Source organism: Tiliqua scincoides, chromosome 2 (assembly GCF_035046505.1).
Source record: "Tiliqua scincoides isolate rTilSci1 chromosome 2, rTilSci1.hap2, whole genome shotgun sequence".
Taxonomy (NCBI): domain Eukaryota; kingdom Metazoa; phylum Chordata; class Lepidosauria; order Squamata; family Scincidae; genus Tiliqua; species Tiliqua scincoides.
The window spans coordinates 41,085,159-41,097,879 of NC_089822.1; the positions used below are offsets into that span (position 1 = coordinate 41,085,159).

Consider the following 12,721-nt stretch of genomic DNA (forward strand, 5'->3'; position numbering starts at 1 on the left):
ACCAGATTTTGATCAAAATCTTTCTTACTAAAAAAAGAAGACAAAGTTATTCTTCTCCACCACTATGAATTTGTGCACAGTGATGGATCCAAAATTATCAGAAAGCTGCAAACCTGATTGACAGGTATCCCCAGTTCTTACGGGTCACAAGGCCTACTAACCAACATTGCCTCAGTCTGACACCAGCAGGTGTCTTACATCTGAGCCTTTGTAAGCAATTTGATTGCTCATGAAAGGACTAAGCTTCTGCAAACACGTTTGAGTCTTTGTGAGGACTTCAACCAACAGCTTGCAAAGGCCTGAACTTATGTGAGTGTTTACAGAACACAAGTAAAAGTTTGACCCCATTTTTAGTTGAACACTGGAGTGCTCATGAATCCCTATAACTGGATTCATTTGTTTTAAAGGTCCTTGGATTTATTCATAAGCAAAGAAACAAAGCTTAGACATAAAAGAAAAAAAGGCTGGTGAGAATTGTTAAACTATCCTGGTGGCAACTTTGATCAACAAACTGGTAATACTGTACTATAACTCTACAGCAGGGATGTCCAAAGTTTTTGGCAGGAGGGCCACATCATCTCTCTGACACTGTGTCAGGGGCCAGGGAAAAAAGAATTAACTTACATTTAAAATTTGAATAAGTTTACATAAGTTTACATAAATGAATTTATTAGAGATGAACTTATATGAATGAATGAAGGTCTTGCAATAGCTCAAGGCCTATAAAAGGCCTTGCACAAAGCAAGGCTGGCCTTTCCTTTGCTGCTGCTACTACATCACAGACGTGAAACAACAAGCAGTGGAAGGAGCCCTCATCCCACAGCTCTTGTGAGAGGTCAAACAGTCGCACTCATGCTGAGAGCAGTTGTGTCGAGCCAGTGTGGGCTCCAACAAATCTCTAGAGGGCCAGAGTCTCATTGGAGACTGTGGGCTCCCTGAGGGCCGCATTGAGAGGCCTCAAGAGCCGCAAGTGGCCCCAGGGCTGGGTTTTGGGCACCCCTGCTCTACAGTATCACACCTAGGTTGCAATCCTATGCACACTTTCCTGGGAATAAGACCTATTGAACACAATGGAATTAACTTCTGAGTAGACATGCACAGGATTGTGCCTTCAGTCACATCATTTTTGCATAGTAGTGAGGACATAAGCAATCAGTGAAAGGAACCACAAGAGAGAAAGCTTACCAAATTTCAGAGAGACAACATTAAGCCCCTAAGGTTTAAATGGGTTTGGCACTGCTTTCATGACTTCATATCTGAAGGTATGCACATTGTTCAAAGAGAATTGTGCTACTGCATCCTCTCAAGATAATGGTCACAAAATATGGGGCATGATAGAAAAATGATCAAAACATTTCTGGGGCTTGGATAACATTTGGGTTTTAATATCTCAGTTGTTTGCAATCAAATAATGATTGAACTGTTTAAAATCTGTTGCTCATTTGCTGTTTGCTTCTATGTAGAGCAAGACTTTTGCATGACATTTCTATACCCACTCCCCCAATTGTCAAGCAATAGTCACCCCAATTCCATCTAGGCCTAGGGCATTTCCTCCATCCCTTTCTCAAGTTTCTTCCTTTCCTTCTCCTATTCAGCCCCCAGTTTCTTTCTTTCTTTCTCTCCTCCCATGCCTTCCTGCATGCATACCCACTCTTTTTTCTAGCTCCTTATTTTTATGACAGCTACTACCACTATGCCTCCTCCTCCTGGCAAGCTCCCCCTTCTTGCCACAGGTTGGGAGGGAAGAAGGAAGTGAAAGAGCAGTAGATACTAGACTAGTGAGCTCAACTCACTAGCTAGATTCTCTAGCTGCTAGAGAATCTCTGCTCAAGAACACCTTCATATGCTTTACAGCTCCTCCAGCTTCTTTCTTCCCTCTCATCCTAGCAGAAAGAGTGGGAAAGAAGGAGGAAGCAACCACAATAGCAGCGTTCCATCACCAAAAAAGGTTGTGGAACACTACTTCACTCATTTAGTATATCAAGGGCAGGGCAAGGGGAGGTAGTCCGTCCCAGGTGTCAAATCCACCCAGGATGCCAAATGTGCCACTGGAGATCATGCAGAGTTGATCGAATCTAGAGACACCCCCCCCCCGCTACTCAACTAGAAAACGAGTGATAATGGAGGCACTTTCCGAGTGGCTGAGTCGCCCTTTTGTGACCAAAGGCCCCCTTTAAAAAGCCCACCATGGAAAAAAATGGGGTTGCTGCCAAGGGGGTGTGTGTGTGTCGGAATTATCTTTAAACACTCTCCTCTGTCCCTGCCCATCTGTAAACAGGACAGAAGGGGGTGGGAGGGACTGTGTTGGAGAAATGAGAGAAGCAACAAGAGGGAGAAGAGACACATGCAACAGCTGCGAGGTTTACCAGGATGACCCAATCCTTGGCAGCTCTACTCAGAAGTAGTTCCATTTCAGCCAGTCATTCAATAAGGCTTCCTCCGTCCAAGTAACAATGCAGCCAAAAGGAAATGCATTTGGAAAACATGATCGCTACAAACTGCCTCCCCCCCTTCCCTGTCTCCTCCCCCTCCCTGTGCTTCTGTAGTCAATCATTAGACAAGAACTCCTTTGGCTCCTCAGCCAAAGAAAATATCAGATGTCCAATGATCATTGGTTCCTTCCTTCTTACAAGAGGTGGGCAAAAGAGTTTGCTCCTGCTTCCCCCCTCCTGCTTGGATCCACTAACCCTTCCCTGCCTTGTGGTTGGAACCTCCCTGCTGCTCGCCCGGTCAGAATGGTGACTCCACAAAGTTCTTCACACCGCAATAACAGTAAGCAGCCACACCCAGGCACAGGCAGTCTCTGCATGTGTGGGAACAAGTGCTGAGTCAGGGGGCCCCTGACTTGAGTGTTTTTCTGAGTCTTCCACACGCACAAGTCAATGAGTCAGTGAAAAATGTGCCTTTTTGAGACTCAAGTCCGAGTCACCTGACTCAAGTTCCCAACCCTGTGGATCATGGGTAGAGCCCAGGTTTACCCTTTCTTTCAAGTGGCTGGTAGAACTGGCCTCCATCAGGGGATCTAAAGGCAGAGGCCAGGTCTACCCATGGCTTTGAGCAGTCCACCCTAGTCATCAACTACTCTAGTTGCACCACTGCTTCATCTCTCCACTAGCTTCCACTAGACCCCTGCTACTTTGTCCCCCAAACCGTACTTGAAAATTGGAATCTTGTATGACAGCAAAAGTAATTCTTACTTCCTCTGATTTCTCAAGTAACAGACTGAATTATTTTCACCATGGTTAATTCACAGAATAAGTCTCATGCTTCAACCTCTGCTGAACATTAGAGCTCTGAAAGACATATACTGAAGAAAATGGTAAACACAATCTAAAGCTGACAGCATATTTGCACCAAAAGCAACTATTCATATTGCTTCTCTGTAAAATTACACATGAGAATCAAATACAGCCAACAGCTTCAGTTCATAACTCTAAGCATTAACTCTAGCAAATGACATACTATTATCTCAGAAAACATAAGAAAAAATGCATCAAAAGGCAGATCAGAAAGTGATACTTTTATCTGCTACTAGTTTTGCAGTTGTAATTCCTACATTGTTAACATACTATGTTAACAAAAACATAACCACTTTTACATGTTGGTAAAATGATCTAAACTGGTTACAGATTGTTAGTTTAAATAGGACAATTATTTTAAAGTTTTTAACTTGTACATGTTGAATAACAGTTATGTAACTCCTTGTAAGGCGATGCAGAGGTGCCAGTGCCGTTTCCGCTGTATCCCAGGAGGTGGTTTTGGCAAGCTGAGGTCTTTCCAGCATAAGGGAACATTTCTATATAGCTTGAGCAGGTCCACATTGACCTGTGAAGGTGGCTCAGCACAGGAAGGGGTTAGGATTCTGTAGTTGCCACTGAACCCACTCCCTTCTTGGGCCTGATCTACCCTCCTGCCGGCCCTGACTCCTCCTCATTCCGCCCACCTCCAGTCCTGTATCACCCCTCCCTGCCTCCCTCCTGACCCCTGCACGAACTTACTGGCTGTGGCAGGCATATAATAATAATAATAACAACAACAACAACAACAGGTATTTATATACCGCCTTTCTTGGTCTTTATTCAAGACTTTATTCAAGGCGGTTTACATAGGCAGGCTTTTATTTAAATCCCTTATTAAATAGGGATTTTTACAATTTGAAAGAAGGTTCTTTCTTTCAAGAACCACTACATTCAAGGTGTTTCGTTCCGATCTGGCTTCACATTCTGGCCTCCATCCTCCCACGCTCAGAGCAGATGGAATGGCTCGGCTTCAGCTTGTCAGCTGCTTCAAGGTCGCATGGTGCCGGTGACCTCGAACTGGCGACCTTGTGGATGTTATCTTCAGGCAGACGGAGGCTCTACCCTCTAGACCAGACCTCCTGCCCAGGCATATACTTCCTGAACAACTTGAAGGCATATACTTCAGGTTGTTGCATCTGTGACAGTCATAAAGCTGTTTATGCTGCCGGAACACTTCCTTTGATAGCACAGACAGCCATTACAATTGGGCCATAAACGGTTTCATTTTTTTGTGTGTGTGTGGATTTAAGAAATTAGGTTATGATATTTAATTCTACTTTTTCATTACAAAAAAAACACTATTAATTTCTTACTATTTTAATTGCTAACATATCTTTGTGGTTTACACACTCAGAAACAAGTCGGAAACAAGTCAGAAACAAGTCAATGAAGTATGCCACAGTTTAAGTACATAAATAAAAAAGAACATAATTTCCTCTAACATAACCTTTTTCTAAATAAATGCAGAAAAGTTTAAACTGAACAGAGTCTAACACAGTGCAATATTGAGTAAGGTATTGACTTTACAAAGCATTATCACCTCCTTGACTAACCCTTAGCTGCCAGCAGACGCTGCCTCAGGCCACTACACACCTAATTGCTCGGTAAAAAAGGTTGTTTCCCTACCTCGTTGAGCTGGATGATGTGATAAATTTGCCTCAGGTATTCCCTGCCACCTGGTTTGTGGCAGATATCCAGGACCATCATGTTTATTTTCTGCTCAGTCAATCCGAGCTCAATAGCATCCTCTTCTAAGCTTCTACTATCTTCTGCAGCAGTAACAGTACTAAGATGGGGGGGGGGAGGAGGAAGTAAAAGTATCACAGTAATTAATACTACTAAAACTCAGAGCATTAATCCAGAATAATAATACAGATCTATACAATTATTTTAACAGATTTGATGTGCAGCAGATAAAGCCATGAAAACATCTTTCTGCATATGTCTAGATAGATAGATTTTAAAAAACACACATTAAAGTTGAAGTACATAAACATGAGGTTTCTTTTATCTGTAAACATTTTTTTCTTTTTGTATTCTTAGCTATATGTTTTCCCTTAATGCAATTGTGAAAATTGCCTTAATCTAAGTAAAACATAGAACTTCAATTTTAAAAAAGTAAACATAATACTAGAAAATCAAAAGTTCTTAATTATTTTAATTTCTTATCAAAAAAATATTTCTAGTAAAAAAGATGAGCATTCTTCCTTTGGTGACATTGGCTGCCTGTCACAGAATTGTTTAAATCCTAATGAAGTTGCCATAAAAAGAGTCATTATACTAAGTGCAGGCTAGAATATCTATATCATAGACAGATTCTGACAGATTATTTATGAGTAACTTTACATTATTAGTTGCTTTGAAAAACAAACCCAGAAACTTCCTTTCTATTTAAGGTTGAAAATACTGTTCATTCTAGAAGTCATAATTTAATAAATTATGATCTGATTTACAGTATAACAATATGACTCAACTTTCATGCCTTGACATCTCAAACCACCTTGACTGGCATACTAGAAACCAGAAGACTTGACAAGCTTCAGGTACATGTTAAAATCCTCATGGTAGAGTTACAGTGTAGTTTCTGATTGGGGAAAAAAATTGTTTACTGTTGTAGATGAAATCTCATATAGATTTCAGCAGTAAATTGCAATTCATTATTTAAAAAGTGCCACTATTACAAAATTTGGTCTGACAGACATATTGATCTGGTCACTGAAATGCTACACAGCTGCTAGACATTAGAAATTATATAGCTTCAAAATACAACTTCAAAACTTCTTACTTAGTAATTGGAAAATTGTATAAGCTGAAATGGATTTCATTGATGAATAATAATGAATGCTGTTATATATTTAATCAGAAAGATTCCATAGCATATATTTACAACTCTATTCTAAATCTAGCTTTTGAACCTGTACAGAAGTACAACCGATTTTTATGTCAAACTGCTTAGAGGATGACATTGAAAAAGTTGGGGCCCTCTGCAAAAAGTGTATCAGTGTCAGCACCCGAACTGTATCCTTTCCTGTCCATCACTGTGCAGGTGAAGCAGATGATTGGATTCAGTCAGTGCTATGATTAATGAGTTCCTCTCTGGATTTGGGACTGCCTATCAATCATGTCATTATGGAGAATGTGCCCTGAAAGAGGCAGACCTCAGCCAAGGAATAACTGCATTCATCTTAATCTTTATACGCACCCAGTCAGGCAACTCAGGGTCACCATGATGAAAAATAATAATCTTCAACTCAACAAATTACTTTGGAAAGACAGACATTTCTTTACTTTTGGGGCTAAGTGTTCTTCAGAATCTTAGTTGACTGTTTATAGCTTGGGTGTTAACAACAAAGTGAAGGTTATTTTAATGAATAGTAATGCTTTTAGGCAGCAGACAAGACAGGCAATGAATGCAGCTGCCACTTTTCTCATTGACTTTTCTTTTTATTGTTGCCATAAAGATAAAACAAGATCTGTATTAATCAACAGTAATATTTTATTCAGCTAAGATAATTTACATCCTAAGAATCAAAACAAGATTCAACAAGACTATTACTTCCTTGGTCTTTTAAATTATTCAGGTCTGAGTCCATGTTGTCTGGTACACAGAATTCCATATTGTCTAGTGCAGTGGTTCTCACCCTTTTTAGCCCGGGACCCACTTCTGAGAATGACAATCTGTCTGCGGCCCACCAGAAGTGATGTCAGCAACCTGGAAATGATGTCATAGCCAGAAATGACATCATCAAACAGGAAGTGATATCACTGTGATGTCAGAGCCGGAAGTGATGTCATCAAGCAGGAAGTTCCTGCCTAGAAACTCAAACTGTAAATGACAAGAGACAGTATTCCAGCTCAGAAGCTTCTTCCAATTCTCCCTGCCCTCGCTACCATTGCTATCAGGCAAAAAATAAAACATCTGGAACAAAATATTTATGTATTTATTTACTACTGTTTTTATTTCTGTCTTTATTTACAAAATCTCAAGCTACTTCTTGTATTGTGCTTGAAACTAACAAATATTGATGTGGTTATTGATACTGTGCACAGCATTATCCAGAAACAAATGCACCCTACTCATGCACCTCAATACAAGAAGTAGCTTGAGTTTTTGTAAATAAAGGAAATAAAAAAGTAGTATCCCCCTCAGAAGGAAGATAAGCAGGGACGCTTCCCCTCATCTCCCCCAAGCACATCTACTCAGAATTGACTTCCATTATTGGCAATGGGGCTTACTCCCAGGTAAGAATAGGCAGAATCGCAGCCTAAGAGAGAAGAGGGGAAGGGTGCACATCAGAGAAGCGGCTGGGGGAGCAGCACTCTCCCTGGGTGCTCCCCCCCACATGCCAGGCTTGCCCTCCCTCCTCCCCCCCCTCCTGGCTGCTCTTTTGGCAGCCAGGCAACCAGGGATCCCCCCTCACTTCGCAAAGATATAAAAGAGAGGACGTGCTAATCAGGGCAGGAAAGAATCGCGGCTTCCAGGCGATTTCAGAGAGGGAGAGAGGTTGTGATGCAGAGGACGAGAACAGCAGTGGGGTGGTGGCGGTGGTGATGCTGCTTTCAAGGCTGGCTCACAAGAGGGGAGGATCACGCGGGTCTGCCTCTACTCACCCAAGCCCTGTGTTCAGGTCTCTGAATACACTCTCCAAGCCAGTCCAGCTGCAGGGGGGGAGCTGCTCTGTCTTGCAACCCCAAGGCAGCCCATCCCATCAAGGTAGCCAAGCTGACAAAGGTTGGTGGGGAGAAACCTGATGGCCCTGATGGCATCCACCCAAGAGTTATTAAGGAATTGAAGAATGAAGTTGCTGATCTCTTCACTAAGATATGCAACTTGTTCCTCAAAACGGCCACGGTGCCAGAAGATTGAAGGATAGCAAATGTCACACCTATCTTTAAAAAGGAAAAGAGGGGGGACCCGGGAAACTATAGGCCGGTCAGCCTAACATCTATACCGGGTAAGATGGTGGAATGCCTCATCAAAGATAGAATCTCAAAACACATAGATGAACAGGCCTTGCTGAGGGAGAATCAGCATGGCTTCTGTAAGGGTAAGTCTTGCCTCACGAACCTTTTAGAATTCTTTGAAAAGGTCAACAGGCATGTGGATGTGGGAGAACCCGTAGACATTATATATCTGGACTTTCAAAAGGCATTCAACACGGTCCCTCACCAAAGGCTACTGAAAAAATTCCACAGGGAATTAGAGGGCAGGTCCTCTCCTGGACTGAGACCTGGTTGAAGACCAGGAAACAGAGAGTGGGTGTCAATGGGCAATTTTCACAATGGAGAGAGGTGAAAAGCAGTGTGCCCCAAGGATCTGTCCTGGGACCGGTGCTTTTCAACCTCTTCATAAATGACCTGGAGACAGGGTTGAGCAGTGAGGTGGCAAAGTTTGCAGATGACACCAAACTTTTCCGAGTGGTGAAGACCAGAAGTGATTGTGAGGAGCTCCAGAAGGATCTCTCCAGACTCTCCACACCAGGGGTGCTCACACTTTTTTGGCTCGAGAGCTACTTTGAAACCCAGCAAGGCCCGGAGATCTACCAGAGTTTTTTTACAATGGTTGCGCCATCATAACATATAACATTTATGTGTACAATGTATGTTGGTGTACCTTGCATAACCGAATGAGCCAATATTGCACAACACAACATAATTAACTATAAACATTTTTGTGATTACTTGAATTTACTTTGATGACTTGCACTGAAGTGAATCAGCCAAGGATGCATAGCCCGGACAGTAGCTGCTGACAGCCAGCTTCAAGCACACTTCCAAATGTTCATCAATCATGGTGGAACAGTACTTGGACTTAAAGATCTTCATGTAGGAAAAGGCTGACTCACATAAATAAGTGGAGCCCTTCCTGCCTCAGGTGCTCTTATATCCCTGAGGGCCCTATTGCCTTCAAGTGGCTGCAGCTGTGCAGCACACTCTGCTGGATGCCCAGGCCTTACCCTTAAAGGGGCCACTGCTGACACCACATCTACCTCCTCACCAGATCTTCCTCGATTCCAATACAAGTGGGGGGGGGGAGCAGATCTCTATACAGACCAGTGCAAAAGCAGGGGAAAGGTGTGGGGGAGGGAAGATCTCTGTATAGACATCACAGCAAGACCAGTGCAAAACTCCTTGCACACAGAACCAACAGATGGAAGTTGGGGGGGGGCAGATCTCCATACATACCAGTGCAAAAACAGGGGAAAGGTAAGTCATCCCCAGGAGAGTCAATGGGGCTCACTCCAGGTGCTCTTATATCCCTGAGGGCCCTATTGCCTTCAAGTGGCTGCAGCTGTGCAGCACACTCTGCTGGATGCCCAGGCCTTACCCTTAAAGGGGCCACTGCTGATACCACATCTACCTCCTCACCAGATCTTCCTCGATTCCAATATAAGTGGGGGGGGGGAGCAGATCTCTATACAGACCAGTGCAAAAACAAGGGAAAGGTGTGGGGGAGGGAAGATCTCTATATAGACATCACAGCAAGACCAGTGCAAAACCCCTTGCACACAGAACCAACAGATGGAAGGGATGCATGGACGGGAGAGAAGCCTGCCAGCGGCTCCTCTCCAGGACTACTCACGAGTCAGCCCCAGTAGAGTCAACAGGGCTCACTCCCAGGGATGCGTGGACAGGAGCTTACTCCCAGGGCAGGGCTCACTCCCAGGGATGCGTGGACGGGAGAGAAGCCTGCGATCGACTCATTTTGCCTGGCAATCGACTGGTAGATCGGGATCGACTTATTGAGCACCCCTGCTCCACACCATTTGTTTAATACCTTGCTATGTTTCTGTGGTTAAAAAAAATTGTCTAAGGCAGCTTTTAGGGTGCACGAGTTACATACATTACAGATTATATTTCTATTGGACTTTCAATTTCAGCAATTTTATACTGAATTATGTTTCTGTCCTAGTAACATTTTTTCTTATGGCTGCTATTGTAGATGGCATTCAGTCATAATCTCTTAATCACTGAATTAGTGTGCATAAATTAGTATTAAATGCAAACATAAAGATTATGAAGGTCAATGTCAATGAGCATTTGTGTGATACTATTACTGTATACTGTAATTCATGCCAAATGAATATCCCTAGAAATAAAATAGTGCAAATGAATGTGTTGCATTAATGCATTTTCATTTACATGGCTGACATGATTTTGTAGTACAATTTTGCCCCTACAGATTATAAGTAGTAACAACATAATGAGGTTGCTCTTATAAAGCATGGAAGAAACAGGCAGACAATTCTACTGTTACCTGTGAAGTACACTCAACAAGCTGTATAAACTATTATAGCTCACAAAAACTAATATTAAATTATACTATTGTACATGCTACTTAAAAAAATTAATCTATATAATTTGGAGAGCTAGAAAACATTTCAATACATTCAACTTTTGCAATAGTATAACTTCTAAATATTTGGAACATGCTACAAAATCTGGAAAGGCTGACATTTTCCTCACAAAGGAAACAGCTGGATACTTTCTTGTGCTATTATAAAATGCCCCAGTTTCTGGATATGCTGTTATGTTACAAAATTAAACATGTTTATTTATTTCTAATCATAGATGACCACAGAAAGCTCTTTGTGAGGACTATATCCTCCTTAAATTTAATCTCCATTTCAAAATCCATTGCCAGACTATATGTAATGCCAGTTCAAACTTACTATGGGGAAAAACACAATTTTCTTTGTTTTCTATTTATCCTAATAATCAGAAACCCAGAATTTGAAATAGTAAGGCATTTTTGCTATAATATATTTTTATTATGAAACATGTTGTATATATTTTTATATACACAAAAAAAGGGGGGGGGAAAGTATACATTGAGTCTTCTTACCAGTCTATGCTCAGTTTCCTTGCCTTTAGTAACTGATTTTCAATCCAGTTTGGCCTTTGCTGTTCAATGTTCTGAATAATCTTCTGTGACACCTGTTTAGGACTACTTTTCTTTTTCCCAATAATACTTTCCAAACATACACGAACTAAACTAAGCTTCTCTTTGCTCCATCTGTCAAGAGTTGTCCCTGTTAAAAGTTCTGCCGTGTTTCCATCCTCAAATATCCGACATATTATTACAATCAAAATCCAGACAAGAAGACCAGCTTTTTTGGATTCAATAAAATTTTTTGGCATTTTTCTCTCAGACAGGAAAAAGAAATACTTAATTGGGGGAGGCAAACATGCAATCACTGTAGGTAACTTGCTGATTACAATAGACACTGCCTGAGCAGCAAGCCTTGTAAAGCCTTTAAAAAAAAATGAAAGAAAGGTATGATTAACATTAAACATACTTGCTTTACAATACATCTATGAATGTTCAGTGACTGACAGAACAATTCTATGCATTTCTACTCAGGAATAATGCGTTCTACTCATTTCTACCATTGCAATCAATGGGACTCAGGGTCCACTCTTATGCAGCGCTGGCGCAGTGAGGTACAGCAACACCCAAACTGTTAACTTCTGCTTCCTTTTTAGTGTTACAGCTAATATTCAATATTCAGTCTGCCAGCAGCCTGTTCACGTAAGCTTAAACGCTTTCAGCAGTATTTCTCAAACTGTAGGTTGGAACCCACTAGGTGGGTCGCAAGCCAATTTCAGGTGGGTCCCCATTCATTTCAATATTTTATGTTTAATCTATTAGACTTGATGCAACCATGATATGTGACTGTATTTGGGGAAATGTTACAGATCAGTACTACTTAACAGTCTACTATGTATATGTTTTTAACAATGATAGTCAATATGGCGTACTCCTGGGTAAGTGTGGATAGGATTGCAGCCTAGGATTGTTAAAAATTTTCCTGCTTGATGCACCACTTCCTGCACCACTTTTGGCAGTGACATCACTTCCAGGTTAATGGCATCACTTCTGGTGGGTCCCGACAGATTGTTATAAAAAGTGGGCCCCAGTGCTAAAAAGTTTGAGAACCACTGACTTACAACAATCTGTTAAAGCAAGATACACTTCACCCCCTGTAAGTTTTAAACAATGTTAATGCATGTGGGGGAGCACCATTGAAACAGGCATCCCCCATATCCTCAGGGGGTCAGTGGAATGGATTGTGGAATCCAGTGGAATGGATTACAGGCAGGGGTATGTATGTCTGTAATTGCAAGTGTGCAGTGGTTATCACAGATGGAAAACCAAATTCCTTATCTTCTTTTGGCCATGCTGCACTTAAGAACACAAGAAGAGCCCTGCTGGTTCAGACCAAAGGCCTATCTAGTCCAGTATCCTGCTTCCCACAGTGGCCAAGAGTGGCTCTGTTTTCCAGTGGCCAACAAGATGCCTCTGGGAAGTCCAGAAGAAGAACATGTAGGCAAATAGTTTTCTCCAGCTACTGCTTCTCAGCAACTGGTATTCAAAGGCATACTGCTTCTGAGTCAGCGGGTAGAATATTGCCATCACA

The 12,721-nt window shown here is 41.9% G+C and overlaps 1 protein-coding gene across 1 annotated transcript in view; it reads right to left on the bottom strand.

Annotated features, from left to right (window-relative positions):
• KIAA0825 (KIAA0825 ortholog) overlaps window positions 1-12,721 on the bottom strand; it is a 309,279-nt gene that overhangs the window by 164,693 nt on the left and 131,865 nt on the right. The window contains exons 16-17 of the mRNA XM_066615910.1: window positions 11,146-11,554; window positions 4,926-5,085 (exon numbers count right to left, since the gene is read on the bottom strand). Of these exons, the coding sequence (XP_066472007.1) occupies window positions 4,926-5,085; window positions 11,146-11,554 (569 nt within the window). The remainder of the gene's footprint in view (window positions 1-4,925; window positions 5,086-11,145; window positions 11,555-12,721) is intronic.